The sequence below is a fragment of the Xenopus laevis genome, chromosome 8S (assembly GCF_017654675.1).
Source record: "Xenopus laevis strain J_2021 chromosome 8S, Xenopus_laevis_v10.1, whole genome shotgun sequence".
Lineage (NCBI taxonomy): Eukaryota > Metazoa > Chordata > Amphibia > Anura > Pipidae > Xenopus > Xenopus laevis.
Window position 1 is genome coordinate 56,273,561 of NC_054386.1, and position 19,222 is coordinate 56,292,782.

The 19,222-nt window shown below is 38.4% G+C and overlaps 1 protein-coding gene across 4 annotated transcripts in view; it reads right to left on the reverse strand.

Annotated features, from left to right (window-relative positions):
• Positions 1-19,222, reverse strand: part of LOC108700542 (rho guanine nucleotide exchange factor 9) — a 258,564-nt gene that overhangs the window by 93,135 nt on the left and 146,207 nt on the right. For all 4 annotated transcript variants that reach the window (XM_041575080.1, XM_041575083.1, XM_041575082.1 and 1 more), the window contains one exon: positions 1,992-2,171. In XM_041575080.1, coding sequence (XP_041431014.1) covers positions 1,992-2,171 — 180 coding nt within the window. The remainder of the gene's footprint in view (positions 1-1,991; positions 2,172-19,222) is intronic.

Consider the following 19,222-nt stretch of genomic DNA (forward strand, 5'->3'; position numbering starts at 1 on the left):
GCGATCTGGTTGCTAGAATCCATATTACCCTAGCAACCATGCACTGATTTGAATAAGAGACTGGAATATGGATAGGCGAGGACCTTACTAGAAGATGAGAAATACAAATTAGCATTAACAATACATTTGTAGCCTTACAGAGCATTTGCTTTTTAGATGGGGGTCATTTGAAAGCTGGAAAGAGTCAGAATAAAAAGGCAAATAATTCTAAAACTAAAAAATAAATAATTAAAACCAATGGAATTAGCCATTATATAACATACTAAAAGTTTACTTAAAGGTGAACCACCCTTTTAATGGAATGAAATTCCATTTACTATGCTGTTGGATCCACACAATGCAGTCTTAATCTAATGTCACACAAAGTGGTTTCCAAGCAGTGTGTTTCAGATGGCTGAAAACACCCATGGTTGGTGTGGCTACCATTGACCTATTATTATTCTGTGTCAGCATATTCCACAACGCTTTATAAATATTATTCAGAATCATCATTCATATCAGCAATGGCCCATGAGAAACAAGTCAGTTGATTTTAGCCATAAATTAAACCATATATTAAACCTCTTCCACCACTGTTTATTCTTTGCACCCAGGCACTACTTGTATCATTGGAGGTGGATTGTCTCCCTGAGTTCTATATATTTCCCAAGATATAATTTGGAGCACATCCAAACCCACCTTTCTTTTTCCTTCATCTCTTAAGTTGACAGCCAGCCCCGGAGTATGTGCAGTGAACCGCCTGTATCCCATGATGCTGATCCATGTAAATAGATGGTAATGTGGAAATCTGCAATTCTAACAGGCCCCTGCCATAGTGACAGATAAAAACGCTCACTTATGGAAGATAAGCTGCTATTGTATAATATCATGATGCGAAAACAAAAATAAAATATGGAAATCCCAGGTTAAATCCTATGAGATTTTCCAAAAATAGAAGTGTATTCATTTGGGATTTGGCAAAAAAAAAGTCTAACCAGGTCACGGCTGGAAGAGATGGGAAGGATGCAGAGGTGGTGTGATCGGTGGAAGTGGAACTAAGGACCTTGGAGCTGCTTTTCTGCTCAGTTCTGTACTGTTATAATAAAGTAACATAGGAGAGACTTTCCTCACCTTTGCATTGACTTGATTATGATTTATGTTTTTGGAAAACCATGTATTTGTGTGCTGCCTCATAAAGACACAGCAATTCTTATGATTCATGTTTTACAGCTATTATAACGAACAGTGGGCTCATTTACTGCATGGTTTTTGTGCTGACTCCCACAGTTTTACCCTCAGTTCTAAGCGATAGCCCTCAGTGTGCCTTATGTGCACAAATGATAAATCAGATGCTTACAATAAGGGCAGTCATGTAACTTAAGGTCTTTGAGCCCTGGTGCAAATGTTCTGTCTCTTACTTGTCCTCCCAATACACCCAATCACTACCAGTTTGTTTTTCTGATTTTACCCCCATAGTGTGAAATTGTGCACTGCCCCACTTTTACACTGTTTTCATAAGTGTGCGGCCCACTGTGGGAACTCAACTTTGGTTGGTTGTAGCTCTTTTCTGCCTTGCATTTCCTCCCTCCTTGTGTTTGTATGGACCAAAGATTGGCATGGTATCACATGCAGTAGAAGCACCGTTTTAACCTAAAAAGATGTAAAGGCAAAGCAGGGACCAATGTTTTAATCCCTATAGGAATCTTTATGGACATTCATATTGGGTTAAAAAACCTTGGTCTTGTTTATGGTGATGTATAATAAACAGTTGTATTTGATTTACCTTGCTTTGGAGTGTACCTAATTTTTTTTGGATATTATACGTATACAATCACAGGGCTCTGTCCACAGCACCAATGGCTATACCATTTATCATACAATTTTATATATTTTGATGCAAGCTCATGAAAAAAAGGTGATATAGAAGCAGAGGATGGTGGGGAAAAGCAAAATGAAGGGGCACAAATTTAGCATTAATTCCATACCAATAAGTAATCTCTCATTTCACTTACCCTGACAAAGCTGGCCGGAAACCATCCTTCCTCATCGTCGATCTGACCCCACCACCAGTCCTTGTTAGAAGCATCCAGGACCTTGATGACGTCACCAGCTTTAAACGCCAACTCACGGTTGGCCATGGTGACATGATCCCATGCTGCCTCAGCACTTACAATATTTCCACCATTGATCAGCTGCAAAGAGAGGAAACAGAGCATTTATTAGTTCAGCACATCAGTGGGAGTGGTTCTACCTTAACAAGGTATTCAGCTTGCAGAACAAAAGCCTTGGGGACACACCACAGAATCCAGGAAAAAGGGTAGTGGGATTAGAGAAGGCTGGTTACTGCAGAAAAGCTCAACGTTCCTCAGCTCACACCACTTGAATCCTAATAAGTACTTACTATAGGAGGTGAAATGTGCTAGTACAGGGTCATGAACCAAATAAGTCAATATATATTGACAACACAGCAAAGGGAAAACCCTCCAGTTCCAGTGGAAAAAAAAATCAAAGTTACTTGAAGGGCATTATACCCAAACACAGATAATAATAAGGGGGGGGGGGCAGTATTATCTGTTTTTTTCCATTCATATACACATATTATAGTTCAGTATTAATTGTCGTTTGCCTATACAAACCATCTTTTTTTATTATTGTCATCAATCTTTCTGTACCCTATCTGTCCAAGTGTTCCCTTAGAACTGTCTCAGCTGACCTACCTTTCCCAATCTGTAATACTGTAGGTACCAGACAAGTCTATCCATCTTGCATCAAAAGTTTTCTTCTACTGAATCAACATTTCGATTCTTGTCTGGGACATTTATCAACCTATACATATATATATGCTTACATATGTAGTGTTGCTAAATTAACCAATGGCAAAAGCGAATCAAAATATTGGCTTTTATTATTCTTCAGTTTTTGGTGCATTTAGCACTCCTCCACTGGCAAGTCTTTGGTGATTGGCATGCATGGCAGCCATGTGTCACAGCTTGTGACAGGCAGGTTGTGGCCAGGTTTTTGGGACAAAAATAGCCTGCTTGTATTTCTATCAATGACAGATGGAATGGGGAGTTATCAGGCATTTTAGCACTAGCTGATGGAAATACGGAAGTAAACAGGCTATTTACTATATGCAAAGATGGGTGCAAAGGGAAAAAAAATGACACAATCCACCATGTTTTTTGCATTGTGCTTTCTACACTTAAGTTTAGATGGGACAGTCCAGAATTGTAACCAAATGCCAGCATGGGCTTGTTAATCTGGACTCGCCATCTTGTGGCGATTGGCTAGGCTAGGGGATTACAGTGAGGCCTGGATAGACTGCAGATATGGCAGGAAAAGATTTGATATTTAAACTGGAAGTGCCTAGCATATATGGTGAAATTCCCTGAAACCAACAACCCACATCAAATTTGAGTCAATAGTAAATTTATTTGTAGCAAATAGTTTCCCTTTAAGCTGCTTAAATCTTTAATAGAAATAAACTGCAAAAATATGCTCAGTCTTTTGCACAGGAGCCATTATCTTCCCTCTTAATCACCATTACAAAAGATACTCAGAACTGTCACGGCCGGCACCCAATACCAGAACAGGTGCCAAGTACCCTGGTCTCGGCTCGGCTTCACCAGTAGTGTGACCACCGTTGGGCTTCGGGAGGAGCCCTCAGCTTAATTGGGTGCCACCTGGACTTAACGAGGGGTACAAGGCGAGATGTTCTGGCTAGCAGAGGGGCACGGCAGGTAGATAGTCTTTTGGGCCGAAGGTCACGGTACAAATGGAGCAGGCAAGAGAATCGTCAGACAGGCTGGGTCGAGGCAGGCAGATATCAAGAATTGTCAGGCAGGCAAGGGTCAAACCGGGTTGTCAATCAAATGGGTTGAGGCAGAATCGGAGTCAAATAACAGGCAGAGGTCAAACCAGAACGTCAAACAGGAGGATTAAGCAGAGTCAAGGTCGGTTTCAGGCAAGGGTCAGGTTCCAGAGATCAGAATAGTCACATACCTCCCAACATTTTGGAAGTAAAAAGAGGGACAAAATTTTTTTTTTCCGTACGTAGCGCAGCAATTTTTTGGACCACACCCCTTTCTGTGGCCACACCCCCTAATTACCATGTTTGTTTTACAAAATTTGCCAGGTTATGAAAGTTTGAAAATATTTCTACTTATCTAAACTGTGTTTTTGTGTCTCAAAATTGTTACAAAGTATCTTATTTGCACCTGTTAGCTCTCTGCTAAAAGCCAATTAAGAGAAACTTTGTTTCTTTTTCTGGCTGTTCAGTGCAGAGAAAAGAGGGACTTTCCAGTACAAATGAGGGACTGCGGGTTGAGCTGTCAAAAGAGGGACTGTCCCTCCGAAAAAGGGACAGTTGGGAGGTATGTAGTCAGACAGGCAGGCAAGGGTCAAAACAGATATTCAGGATCAGATTAAAAAAAAAATAGCAACAGCTAATAGCACCAGGAACAAATCCTATCACGGGCAAGGTGCTGTGGAAAAAATGGCCTTAAATACTTTTTGAATTTCGCGCCTTTGCACGCTGACGTCATACGTCAGCGCGCCTGCGCCTTTAAATATGAAGGGACGCGCCTGCGCCTTTAAATATGAAGGGACGCGCCGTTAGGGAAGAGCCGGCGCCAGCGCTTACACACTGGCACGGCTAGAGAACAGGATGGTGCGGCGGGCGTCCCCGCCGATGGCGCGACGGACGACCCCGCCGCACAGGTATTATTACAAGAACATCTGAATAACACTTATAACAACTTTGCATTATTAACCAAAAACAGTTTTTTGTGCTTCTGAAATATAAAAGGGCTTATTAAAAATACTTCAGGGCTTGTGCATCAAACAGCTTTTTTCCTATAAAAGGGGGACTGTTTTAAAGGTCTGCTGCATGTGATTAGGGCAGGGGAAATGCCTATGCTGAATAATGTGATCATATATATGCTATGGAAAAACTGAGACTTCTCAAAGGCCCCATTGACCTCTTTGGATAACATCATCATTTTCTTTTAATCTGGCCGCTGAGCATGTAGCATATAAGTGAATATAAGTGAACCACTATAAGTGAACATATATATATATATATGTGTATATATATATATATATATATATATAAATGTGTATATATATATATATATATATATATATATATATATATATATATATATATATATATATATATATATATATATATATATATATATAGTTAGAAAAACAAACCGCACCAACCAGGACTTAGTAAAAGGAAAAAATTCCAAAGTTTATTTTCAACGTTTCGGCTCTGTGGCTCGAGCCGTCTCCTGAAGACGGCTCGAGCCACAGAGCCGAAACGTTGAAAATAAACTTTGGAATTTTTTTCTTTTACTAAGTCCTGGTTGGTGCGGTTTGTTTTTCTAACTATTAATATTATTATTGTTTTGAAACCAGCACACAGGCATGGGATTCCTTTTACCGTGTGCACCAGCCTTACATTGCCTATATGTATATATATATATATATATATATATATATAAATATATATATATATATATATATATATATATATATATATATATATATATATATATATATATAAAAGAACAAAATGAAGTGGAGTTCAATCCCATTCCGTGACCTAGTCCATACATGGACGCATTATATAGTGAACAAAAAAGTCCAGACACCTTGCTTTACTTTGACCAATATGTTGAAAGTGATTTTTTGACATTGTTGTTATATTTATGTTCTCTTTACATGTATGTGAGACACAGGTCGTCTATTTACATATTGGTCAGATATTACATTTGATTTGCATATTAACACATGACCCACCTTTGGGTGTGACTGATACCTATGGCTTTAAATAGGATGTGATGTCATTGTATTCATTAACGCATGAAAAAGAAGCGGGAGCTTCGAAATGTTGCATAAGTACTTGCTAGGTAAAAACCTTCTTTGTTACACAAAGTGAGGTGTCTGGACTTTTTTGTTCACTCTATATATATATATATATATATATATATATATATATATATATATATATATTTTTTTTTTTTTTTTATTATTTTTTTTATATATATATATATATATATATATATATATATATATATATATATACACACACACACACACTAACCTAGAGAAGGAAATAAATGACCACTAGCTGGCTATGTTCCCAGTGCCATCTTGTCATGTCCTCAGTCTGTCATATTAGCCCCCCCCCACACATTAGCTAGCTTCTTAATAAGGATATTATAGAATGAAAGGTGAGCTGTGGGAGTTGAGTAAGGCTGTGATCAGGCAAGACTGCAACTGTAGCATGGCTTGATGACATAAAATACTTTGTTTCCAAGTATGAAAAAGCATTACTATATAGTAGTATTAGGGTGAATCTTTTTCTGGACCTGGGAGAATCCTGAACTGAACCAGCGACGAGTGAGCAAAAACCAACATGCAACTAAAGCATTCGTAGCAAATTTTTTGGGGTTTTGTAGGGTTCTGATTCTGTTCGGCCAAGCTTTTGGATTTGTCTGAATCCTGCTTAAAAAGGATCGGACTTAGTCAAATACTGAACCGAATCTGATTCTGGGCACCCTGGTCTTAACGCCTTCATATTTTAAAACATTCCTAGGAAAACCAAATCTTTCACTCTGTCCCCAAGCTATGCCTGGTTACAACCCCTACCTTTGCCCTTTACTGCAAGTAACACATTAAAAAGAATCTTTGGTTCCAAATATGAAAGCAGTTTACCAGTGTTCTAATTATTTGCTTTAAATAAATCTCTCCTTTAATGGCTCCACCTCTATATTGTAGAAGCAATTATTTTCAAATATCGTCTCAAAATTAGAAGATTCTTGGCCCTCAGTAAAATGTTTTTAAGCTGATTTTGCAATTCAGAACAACCACATGGCCCTCTATAATCTTAAGGCCACTAAGATTGCTGTAGCTATTATTAAACCACCAAAGGCTGTTCTTATATGCAGCCAAGAGGGTCCTTTTTTAAGCATTAGGTCCATTCTGAGTTTAGTCATGCCTCTCTTTCCCTGCTCTCCATCAACAAAGAAGTTAACTTTCCTTTTTGTTCCCAAGTGCAGAGTATACAAAGGAAAAATATTTTGTGCAGACAGAGAGGGTGCCTCTGTTCTATTAACAACCCCAGCAAAAATTCAGTTTGATGTGTTCTCCCTGCCTCTTTATTCTGCAACGCAGCTGGTATAGAAAGAGACATTGAGTCAAGTCAGTGCAGCAAATGATAATGCCCTTTGTCTATCCAGCTTTGCTTAATACAGAACAGGCCAGATCTACCATGGAAGACCAAAATTATAAAAATGATGTCAAGAAACACATTCCAAGGGGGATCCTTTTTTAATATCAGGAAATAATCATGCCCTAGAATAAGATATGTACATACTATTATCCATAGGTAGATAAGTAAAATACTAATCACCCCTGCAGCTCACAAAGGTGGCTCAGCTACAGCTGCTTGGCTGCTGACTATTTTATTCGTATTCAAGGAGGAAAATACCAAAATTCCGGCCATTATGCAGCCTTCATGGTTTGCAGTTATCATTTGCATGCCATTATTTAGACTATTTTAAATCTTATATATAAAAAATCTTCCCTCTGAACAACAGTTTAGTCTCATTTGCATTTTTAAGAGATATACAAGTATGGGACCTGTTATTCAGAATTCTCGAAACCTGTGGTTTTCCAGATAAAGAGGATTCTCATGCTTTAAGTGTACTAAAAAATCAGATAAACAATAACTAAACCAAATAGGATTGTTTTGCCACCAATAAGGATTATTTATATTTAAATTGGGATTATTTATATCTAAATTAGGATCAAGAACAAACTAAAATTTTGTTATAACAGAGAAAAAGGAAATGATTTCTAAAAAATTTCTAAAAATGTGAATTATTTGATTAATATGGAGTCTATGGGAGATGTCTTCCTGTAATTCAGAGCTTTCTTGATAACAGGTTTCCGGATAGCAGATCCTATACCTGTATATTATTATATCAAGCTCTTGTTGCTAGATAGATAGATAGATAGATAGATAGATAGATAGATAGATAGATAGATAGATGATAGATAGATAGATAGATAGATAGATAGATAGATAGATAGATAGATAGATAGATAGATAGATAGATAGATAGATAGATAAATAACATTGTAAGTAATTCTGGGCTGCTCTGTCTAGACTTTGTCATACTTCATAATAAAGGTGGAATTAACTGATGGCCCAGGACATGAACAGAAAAGGCCAGTGAAAAGGACAAGGAATATGTAATGAACACCTTCTGGCAGACAGGCCTGCATGCAGGAGATAACAGCACTTATGCTGCCAGCCTATTGGGGCCATGGTCTTCTGCAATGGCAGCCAAGTGCAGTGTGCTGGAGAGACCGGTACTCAAGGAGAGAAAATCTGCTCCGAACTGACTGATTCTCCTTCATTTCACTTCAGATTCACTGCCTGTTGTTAGATATACAGGTAGGTCTCTATTAACCCTTACAGTTCAGTACTTATGGTATTAATATTCTAAGAACCATACCGATCTAAATTATTATTCAGGTTTAGGATCTACTGCTTGTATAGAGTCTGGATGGTAAAATGGCAATACCATAACTGAACAATGGGTTTTCAGGTAACAGATCCAGTACCCAGATAACTGAACTTTGCTGTGCAAAAACATACTCTTGTGCACTCTTCAGGAGATATATATGTATGTAAAACCACAAGTCCAAAGCATTCTGGATAACAGGTCTCATACCTACATATTGCTCATTGAAGCATTTGGAAAAAAACCATTTGAAAATATGTATGTATGTATGTAGATATCAGTTCATGCTTCTATAAGACCCTAATATGGAGCGTAAGAACCATTTCGACAAGGTACTGCAGATACATGGAAACAGAGCTTTAGAATTCAATACTGGCTGAATGGCTATTTATACATGAACTATGACATTCTTCTTTCAGTTTAGTATAAGAGATGAAGACAAACACATCTCCCAGGTATTATTGGAAATATATGGCACGTGTAAATGACTAGCACTGATGGCTTAGCAATACAGGCCTGGATTCATATTGATCCTACAAAGTTACTCCACTGGGAGCCTTCAATGCTAAAGCAATAGATTCATTACTAGCGCTAAGATCCCATAAGACAGGCATGTAGCAGAATCCCAATGTAACTCAGAAAGGTCTTGCTGTATAATTCACAAATACAGGAGAATAGTTTAGAAGAAACTTATAGATACTGTATACTGTTCGCTCAATCCTAACTAGGAAGCAGCAGGTATTTTAAAGGAGAACTAAACCCTAAAAATGAATATGGACAAAAATGCCATATTTTATTTACTGCACTTATTGCACCAGCCTAAAGTTTCAGCTTCTCAATAGCAACAATAATCCTGGACTTCAAACTTGTCACAGGTAGTCACCATCTTGGAAAGTGTCTGTGACCCTCACATGCTCAGTGGTAGAGTCCTGCGCGGGTCCATTTTTTGGGACCCGTACGCAACCGGGACCCACAACCCGCATTCTTACCCGATTGGACTCGCTACTCGACCCGCAAGTACCTTATCCGCAACCCAGACACACAACCCGCTGACCATCAAGAATCAGGAAGTGCTGTCATTGTAAACCGGAAGTGACATCATCGGAAGCAGCCATGGTCAGAAAAAAAGGAGTAAAACAGAAAGTGCTGTCATTGTAAATTGGAAGTGACGTCATCGGAAGTAGATGTGACCAGAAAAAAGGAGTAAATATTGCTAATGAGAAGACCCGCAGCCCGACCCGCAAACCTGCAGAACCGCCGACCCGCGTCTATACCCGCACCAGCAGAAAAGAAGATGGGGAGCTACTGGGGCATCTTTGGAGACACAGATCTTTACTGCTAAAGGGCTTTGGTTACCCTGGGCTATTACAGAAGCTCAAAACAAAGGGGCACATTTACTAAGGGTCGAAGTGAATTTTCAAATTAAAAAACTTCGAATTTCGAAGTATTTTTTGGGTACTTCGACCATTGAATAGGCCAAATTCGACTCAAATTGAAAATACTTTGAATATTCGACCATTCTAAAATCGAAGTACTGTCTCTTTAAAAAACTTAGACTTCGACACTTCGCCACCTTAAACCTGCCGAATTCCTATGTTAGCCTATGGGGACCTCTTAGAACCTATAGCCAAGTTTTAAAAAGTCAAATAATTTTTTTGAAAATCGTTCGATCGATCTATTAAATCGTTTGAATCGTTTGATTTACTTCTCCTTTAAATTCAAACTAGCTTTTAAACTGCAGCACAACACCCAGTCGACAGACTTAGCGTTACTATAACATCAGTCCATGGGTACACAGGTAACATGGTTACTATTTTATTTCATTGATATACTCCTGTATAATTGTTAATGCATGTAGGCACTAGATAACTTTTACTTCCATCTCCTTTAATTATGCCAAGATTGGACCATTATCTCACAGACTGGCTGATTTAACTATAAGGCTTTGTCTATCTGGACGGAAGGTGTCAGCAAAACATGCTTTCTCTTTATGGCTGAGCATATTATATCAAACCCCTTCAAGAAAAGACCCAATATTGTAATGGCTTTCTATTGTAGAGGTGTGGGACTGTATGGGGTTTTCCAAAAACAGATCTTTCTGTTATTTGGATCTTCATATCTAAAGTCTACTAGAAAATCATGTAAACATTAAATAAACTCAATAGGCTGGTTCTACTTCCAATAAGGAATAATTATATCTTATTTTGGGTCGAGTACAAGGTACTGTTTTATTATTACAGTAAAAAAAGCAAGTCATTTTTAAAAAATTGGATTATATTGCTTAAATGGAGTTTATGGGAGACAGTTTTTCCATAACTCTGAGCTTTCTGGATAACGTACCCCATACATGTACTGTCAGTATCCAGACAGTTCAGGTTCAGGGAGAGGCTACTTATAGTGGACATGGTGTCACTAAATCATACCTCCAGACATTCCTAACTTCATTTATTCCTAATAAATGAAGGATTTCTTTTCACCCTTTCCTTGATACACCAAGACTGTAACCCCACTGCACAGCGAGAACATGCAGGCTACTTGTATATAGTGCCCTGGTTAAAATAGGTACAAACTAGGACGCCAGTGCCCAACTCTTGGCACCTACTAATATCTACTGCTATGGGAAGTGTGGGAGTAATACACAATCTATTAGGAAATATGAAATCAATGCAAGGGATTTCCAGCATGTTAACAAGTTTAAATTTTCACCTCAAGACAGTGTCATCTTAAGAGGGCATAAAGTTTAGAAGTCATACAGTTTCAGAACCCACTTATGGGTCAGCCCTAGAATAGACATAGTTGCCAACTTTGATATGAAGAAAACTGGGTGCATCTTGGTCCCACCAGACATCTTGGTCCCACCAGACATCTTGGTCCCACTTGCCTCTTTATACGTCCCTGGTAAGGCCTCATCTGGAGTATGCAGTGTAGTTTTGGACTCCAGTCCTTAAGAGGGATATAATTGAGCTGGAGAGAGTGCAGTGACATGCAACTAAACTGGTTAGAGGGAAGATTTAAATTATGAGGCTGTTAAGGTAGAGGTTGTTTTCTATGGAAGAAAGGTGCTTGCGAGGGGACATGATTACACTTCACAAGTACATTAGAGGACATTATAGACAAATAGCAGGGGACCTTTTTACCCATAAAGAGGATCACTGTACCAGAGGCCACATATTCAGACTAAAAGCAAAGAATTTTCATTTGAAGAAACATAGGTGGTTCTTTACAGTGAGGACAGTGAGGTTGTGGAATGCACTGCTGGGTGATGTGATGGCTGATTCTGTTAATGCCTTTAAGAGTGGCTTGGATGATTTCTTGGATAGACATAATATCAAAGGCTAGTGTATAGTTAGTATATATATGGGTATATATAATATATGTGAAAGTAGTGGGAAGAAAATGAATGCAGTCTACTGCTGTGTATCTGTAATAAAGGCATATCATCCACTGCCAATGAAGATTCCAGCATGATCAGTGCATGATATAATGGCCAATAAACATTATATATAATATATATAACCTTGCATACGCTGCACACACTTTTACTGAATGAACACTGTGCCCTGTGGATCCCATAGTGGGGGTTGAGCCATTTTGCTGGGACTTCTTTATAATATGGAAGTGGCATTCAGCATTTTTTTCCAAATTTGTGTACACTCCGTAGGAGACTTGCAGGCAACTGCTGCTGTGTGACTCACTGATTGTAATGCCTCCTACGCTCCCCTGCCTACCCTGATCTATATTTAGAAATTCAGGCCAAGAATTTTATAGGATTTAACCCTTCCACACAAAAAATCTGATTTACCCAGGTCTCCTCTGCTGTAGCAACAGATGCTGAAATTGCTGCACAGCACCTAAGATACAGTAAGGACTGCAGGGAGCAGAATGACCCTGGAAAATGAGAAATGGAGATTTTTACACCTAAATATATTTAAGTGATATAGTAATTGAAATATACAATCATAATAAGGCTAACGATCTAAAGAATTTGCATATGTCCCTACTATAATTATCTCCACTGCGTTAAGAGTTGAACCGGGAAGAGTTACTAAACATGAACGGGAAGATGTTGAAATATCACAGAGGGATTACTGGCAGTCTGATATATTTGGTAGTTATTCCTAGGAATAAGAAAATATAATTCTAAGCAACATTCAATATACACTGGTTTAAAGGGATTATGTCATTATTTTTATGGTGTAGTTTTTATTTCTAAGTTAAACTGCAAATAATTCACTCATTCAATTTTATACCTAACCAAAGAAGTGTTTTTATTTTAGTTGTAATATTGGTGTGTAAGCAGCCATCATAGGTAATTTTGCCTGATCATGTGCTTTCAGAAAGAGCCAGTGCTGCATTATGGAACTGCTTTCTGACAGGCTATTGTTTCTCCTACTCAATGTAACTAAACGAGTCGCAGTGGGACATGGATTTCTACTATTGAGTGCTCTTCTAATATCTACCAGGAAACTGTCATCTGTTTACTAACCCATTGTTCTTCTGGTAGGCTGCTTGGGGGGGGAGGTTTGGTGATATCACTCCAACTTGCAGTACAGCAGTAAAGAGTGACTGAAGTTACATGACTGGGAGCACCTGGTAAACTGACAATATGTCTAGCCCCATGTCTGATTTCAAAATTAAATATAATAAAATCTGTTTGCTCTTTTGAAATGGATTTCAGTGCAGAAGCCTGCTGGAGCAGCGCTATTAACTGATGCATTTTGGAAAAAACAAGCTTTCTTATGACAGTATCACTTTAAATATGTACAGGTATAGGTATGTGATCTGTTATCCAGAATGCTCAGGACCTGGGGCTTTCTGGATAATGGATCTTTCCGTAATTTGGATCTTCATGCCCTAAGTCTACTAGAAAATCATAGAAACATTGAATAAACCCAACTAGCTGGTTTTGCTTCCAATAGGGATTGGGTCATATATCAAACATATTGATTACATACAAAAAATAATACTGAAGTTAAAGTGTGCCCTGCATGTTACTGCTTACAATCTAGGAGTAAAAGGAGGTATGAAGCATTAGGTGTGGGCATACATTGTTTCAAGAGTCAGAACCAGGAGTGAAGAGAACAGCAAGGGACAGACTGATAGCTCTTTTTAATAGCAATTATATTTACAAATAATGTTAAAATGATTGAAAATGTTTAACTAGCCCCTAGGCTGGAGTTGCTTAGAATTACATATTTTACTATGCAATTTATTTTTAAATAAAAGTGAAAAAATCTGAAAAAAATTAGAGGAACTGGTCAGTAGCATTTCAAAGAGTTAATCAGCTTGGCATCATTCAAACAATGGAAAAGGGTTCACAAGTTATACAGATCTGCTGAAAACGAAGAGCCATAAGTGCCAAACAGTAAAAAAATGGTTGGAAATGAATGTATTTTAACCCTCATACCACACCTTTAATCTCCAATATGCGAGCACCCTTTCCCATAAACTGCACCTATTCTTGGACTTCATGGCTGTGAAGGGTTTGGATTTCGTTTTGCTAAATCTACCAATAGTAGAGGAGCTGAATTCTGAATTTGATACAACCCAAATCTGTGACATTGATGTTGATATATTTACACCATGACAATCAATAGATTGAGAAAGCTCCTCTGGGGATCATGCAGTACTGTAATTTTAAAATAGGTGTGCACCCATATTTGGTTGTGTGAGATGACAACATATCTGTTTTTCATGCTGTCAGGTCCCCTAACTGACTGGTGTCACTGGGAATTACAGATCTAAGCACAAGAGCTTCACTGGTATAAAGGGAAATAAATACAAAGTGGCATGTTCACAGCTACAAAACGGCACCGAGTGAGGGGCTGTCAAAGCAAGTACACGTCTGTACTGGGAGCAGGTAAAGCTTGTGACATAGCCATCAAATTCTTCCATGTTTCCTCACACATCCACTGCGTGAACCTTGAGTCACTCTTAATGTTCTGCGGCATGATTCCCATTAACTATATTAGGTACATTGTGCATTGCAATCAGAAGTGCAGTTTGTTAGGGCCCTTTTGATCCCAGTGCATTAGAATTAACATTATAGTAAGTAACTTCTACACCCAGCTTAATGACATATGGGAGCAGTAAGCCAGCCAAAAGAAAAGCCTATAATCAAGCACTGGAAATGGAATGTATGGAGGCACCAGGCTTTGATAAAGCAATGCCCATGTAAATTCAGGAAACATTGAGAGTAGGAAAACAAACCAGTCAAGCTTACAGTAACAATCCATAAAACAGTTTACACACCCTCTCTGGATGGAAAGAATGCAATATATGGCCCTGTCTACTGAAGGACTCCACAGACTTTTTTGCAATACATCATTATTTTAATATAAGTATGCTATTGAACACAGGATGCAAGAAATAATCAACCCACTGCATGTAAAAAGCATTGCCTTAAAATATCAGACAAAAAGTGCTTTAAAACGTGCTTTAAAGTTGAACTAAACCTAAACAAACAAATAGGCTGGAAATGCTAAACCTTATATTTTAGGCTTCTATACCAACCCGAGGCCACTGCATCTCTTTAAAAGTGAAGGTCTATGCCTCTGCTGTAACTGATGACTAAGGCTGTGATGCCAATGCTTTCCCCCACATTTACCTCACTTCTGCTAAGGTGGCGGGTCCTCTATCTTTTTTACCCGTGAGCAACATTCAGATGTAAAAAGATTTGGGGAGCAACACTAGCGTGAAAAAGGTCCTGGGGGTGCCAAATAAGTATTGTGATTTGCTAGCCCCATGTAGACTGGCAGCTTCCTATGGGCTCTGTTTGGCAGTACACCTGGGGGCACATTTACTTTGGGTCGAATATCGAGGGTTAATTAACCCTCGATATTCGACTGTTGAAATTAAATCCTTCGACTTCGAATATCGAAGTCGAAGGATTTACCGCAATTCGTTCGATCTAACGATCGAAGGAAAATCGAAGGAAAATATGTTCGATCGAAAAAGAACGATTAAATCCTTCGAATCAAATGATTTGAAGGATTTTTATCCATCGATCGAACAATTTACCTTCGATCAGAAAATAGTTAGGAAGCCTATAGGGACCTTCCCCATAGGCTAACATTGCACCTCGGTAGGTTTTACTTGGCGAAGCAGGGGGTCGAAGTTTTTATTAAAGAGACAGTACTTCGACTATCGAATGGTCGAATAGTCAAACGATTTTAAGTTCGAATCGTTTGATTCAAAGTCGTAGTCGAAGGTCGAAGTAGCTAATTCGATGGTCAAAGTAGCCAAAAAAAAGTTCAAATTCGAAGTATTTTTTCTTCTTTTCCTTCACTCGAGCTAAGTAAATGTGCCCCCTGGTGTCAGGAAGCACTGGGAATCAAACTCTGGAATGCTTATTGGACTGTACTTGCACTAACCTTCTGAGCCACTGGGGGCTCATGGGAATGGTGATAGTCAGTTATTCTGAAGTCTGTCTATTATGTCTCCCTGTTTTGCAAATGATTTGTCTCCCAACACAGACTCCACCGAAGAATGTCAACGAGGAAACCAAGATGCTTCTGATGAAATGACCTTGTCGTCACGAAACTCGTCGAGCAAACACATTCCCCTGCCCGCTGTTTAAATTTGAATAATTTATCAATAAAGTCATACAAGTTTTAATAAATATTAGTTTCCACATCGGCATACTTCTGTGGAGTCCGTGCTAGGGACACAAATCATTTACTAGACTGTATGTTTGCTGCAGCCACAGCGGAGTCCCTAGATCACCGGTTGGCAGATTTATTGGCTCTCTCTCCTTGACTGTAACGTTACTCTCTCGTTAGTTTATTATGTCTCCCTGCTGCCCTCTTCTTCACCTATCTCATGTGGTTTCAATCTGCAATTAAGGGGTTTAAAAGCCTACTTACAGCAACCCTTGTTGCTTGATCATTAAGTCTTACAGCCAGACCTAGTTTGTGCTTCTGTAGTCCCATGATTCCTTCTGCCCATGTTAATGCCCAGTTTCCTGTTCCGTACCCTTGTTCTTCCCCTCCAGTTCCCCTTACCTGTTGGATCCCCTGGTATTTGACCTTGGCCTGTTTACTGGACTACCCTGTCTTCAGCCTGCCCCCAACCTCAGCCTGTTATATAGACTTTTGATTGTTGCTGCCTGCCCCTGACCACTGGCCTGGTGTATTTTTATATCTTACTTTGATCTGTTATATTGCCATGATTCTCATTATTAAATCATTTAGCTCCATAATATCTAGTATAGGTAAATCTAAAAACAACTGGACTTGCTGAGTAATCAATGAAGACGTTTCACTACTCATCCGAGCAGCTTCTTCAGTTCAACTGACTGGTGTGGGAAATTCTCGGCATATAAACTCTTCCACTAATCCAATCACAATGGCACATTGTAACTCTTCAAAGAGGTGACATCTGAAGAAATGCACAGAGGTGTAAATTCTGTGTAGTTACTGTGATAGGATTATCCAATGTAATTACAAGGAAGAAAGGCAGTCCTTTAGGTTTAAATGTTACCTCGTGGAGGATCGGAGGCGTGAATTACTGTTGCCAATTATTCAAAAGAAAAGAAAAAGATAGTAAGAGCCCCCGTACTCTCAAATGAATTAACTAACTTATCTAAATTATATAGTGAACCAATGAGTTGATAATTATAAAGTGCTTGTGCTAATAAAAAAAGACTTGCTTGATTAATTAAAGCCTTTTGATAGGCTTTAAATAAATAATTAACAAAACAACAAGTTCAGAGAAACATAGAGTTGCTTTTTCTGTGTATTAAAAATAGCCAGTGCCAACTTGTTGATTTATGTACTTAATCTTTAAGCGATAGATTCAAGATTCCAATAAATTATAAAGTGCAAGTGCTCAATTGTTATTCAGTTGCCGACTGGGTGTGGTTCAACATGAATTTATTAAGTGCTAGTGCATTATAAAATCACAAGGTAATCCATTAATAATATAGTTTAACGAAAAGGAACCAGGACCAACATTCAAGGAAATTTGAGTAGGAAAAGGAAAATAGTGTAGAGGTGGAGAAGTCCAAAAGAAACTGCTGCCTATTATTTTCTAAGCCCTGGGACCCCACACGGGGAGAAAGTAGTACACTGAGGACTGTGGTCTCGTATATTACATACCCTATCTCTTAAAGAGCTAAAATCTAAAAAACCACAAATCCACCAGTGTCATATGAATAACAGAGAATGAAGGAATTGAATGCGGTTCCCTGGACCAGACTATGAGTACCCAAATTCAGTTAAAGAAGATTATTTTAAAAAGTTTTCTCAAGGTGATCGAAATGGTATTAGAATCTAAGCAACCATTAAATAAAATAAAAAAATATATATATATTGTGAAGAGAGGCTCTGCCAATGCGTTTCGCTAAAAAGCTTTGTCAATGCAAATGGTGTCCACTCCTGCTTGCACGTTTTTTAAAGACTTCCGTGAGCACTTTATACAGATAGAGCACAATTATTAAATATCAAGACTAAATCTCAAACCAATGAGGTAGTTAGATTCATTACCACATATAATACCAATAGCAATTTGATTAACAATATCATTGATAAACATTGGACCATTCTCCTAGAAGATGAAACCCATAACTCTGTCTTACAGAATAAAGTTTCAGTATGTTACAGGCGTAGCCCCAATCTAAAAGACATGCTTTCTAAAAGTCACTACCAAAACCCACGCAAACCCATCAATGTAAAGGGATGTTTCCCCTGTGGAAATTGCAATATGTGTGACAAAATGCTTAAAAACACCACATTTACCGATCGATTTGACCAAGTTCATCACATTAACAACTATATCAATTGCAAAACCACAGGGGTAATTTACTGTTTGGAATGACCTTGTAACAAAAGATACGTGGGAATGACGACTCAGATGTTAAAATGTCGAATACAGCAGCATTGTAGCTCAATCAGGAATGCCGATAAAGCAAACAAAACAGAAAAATCATTATCAACAGTAGCATGTCATTTTAAACATTTTCATAATATGAATCCAACTAATCTAAAATTCTGGGCCATTGAGAAAATCAACCTGGGCATTAGAGGGGGTAATTTGGAGCAGGAATTACTGAAACGTGAAAGTCATTGGATCTTTAAATTAAATACCGTTTCCCCAATAGGAATTAATGAAAATATACTTTTCCATGCTTTCTTATAAATTCATATTCCTTTTGGTGGAATCTCCCCTTTTCACACATGTATAACACGTTTCCCCACTTAGACATGTTCACCTGGAGTTTGGGTGAAGTCTAATATATAGGGTTAATGTGGAGGACATTGTGTGCCCTAATACTATATGTCAATCTAGTGTGGGCGTTGACTGAGATACGCTCAAATTGTTGATGTGCAAATCTCGAGAGAATACAGAATACACGAGAGGACGTCATTTAGCGCAGACGTAAACACGCATAGACGTCATAACGCTGCGCAGGCATAAACACGCTGCGTGTATTCACGCGAGGTTTCTTAACGCAGGCGAAAACACGCACAGACGTCATAACGCTGCACGAAATCTCGCGAGATCTCTAAACACGGAAGTCTTTAAAAAACGTGCAAGCAGGAGTGGACACCATTTGCATTGACAAAGCTTTTTAGCGAAACGCATTGGCAGAGCCTCTCTTCACAATATATATATATTTTTTTATTTTATTTAATGGTTGCTTAGATTCTAATACCATTTCGATCACCTTGAGAAAACTTTTTAAAATAATCTTCTTTAAC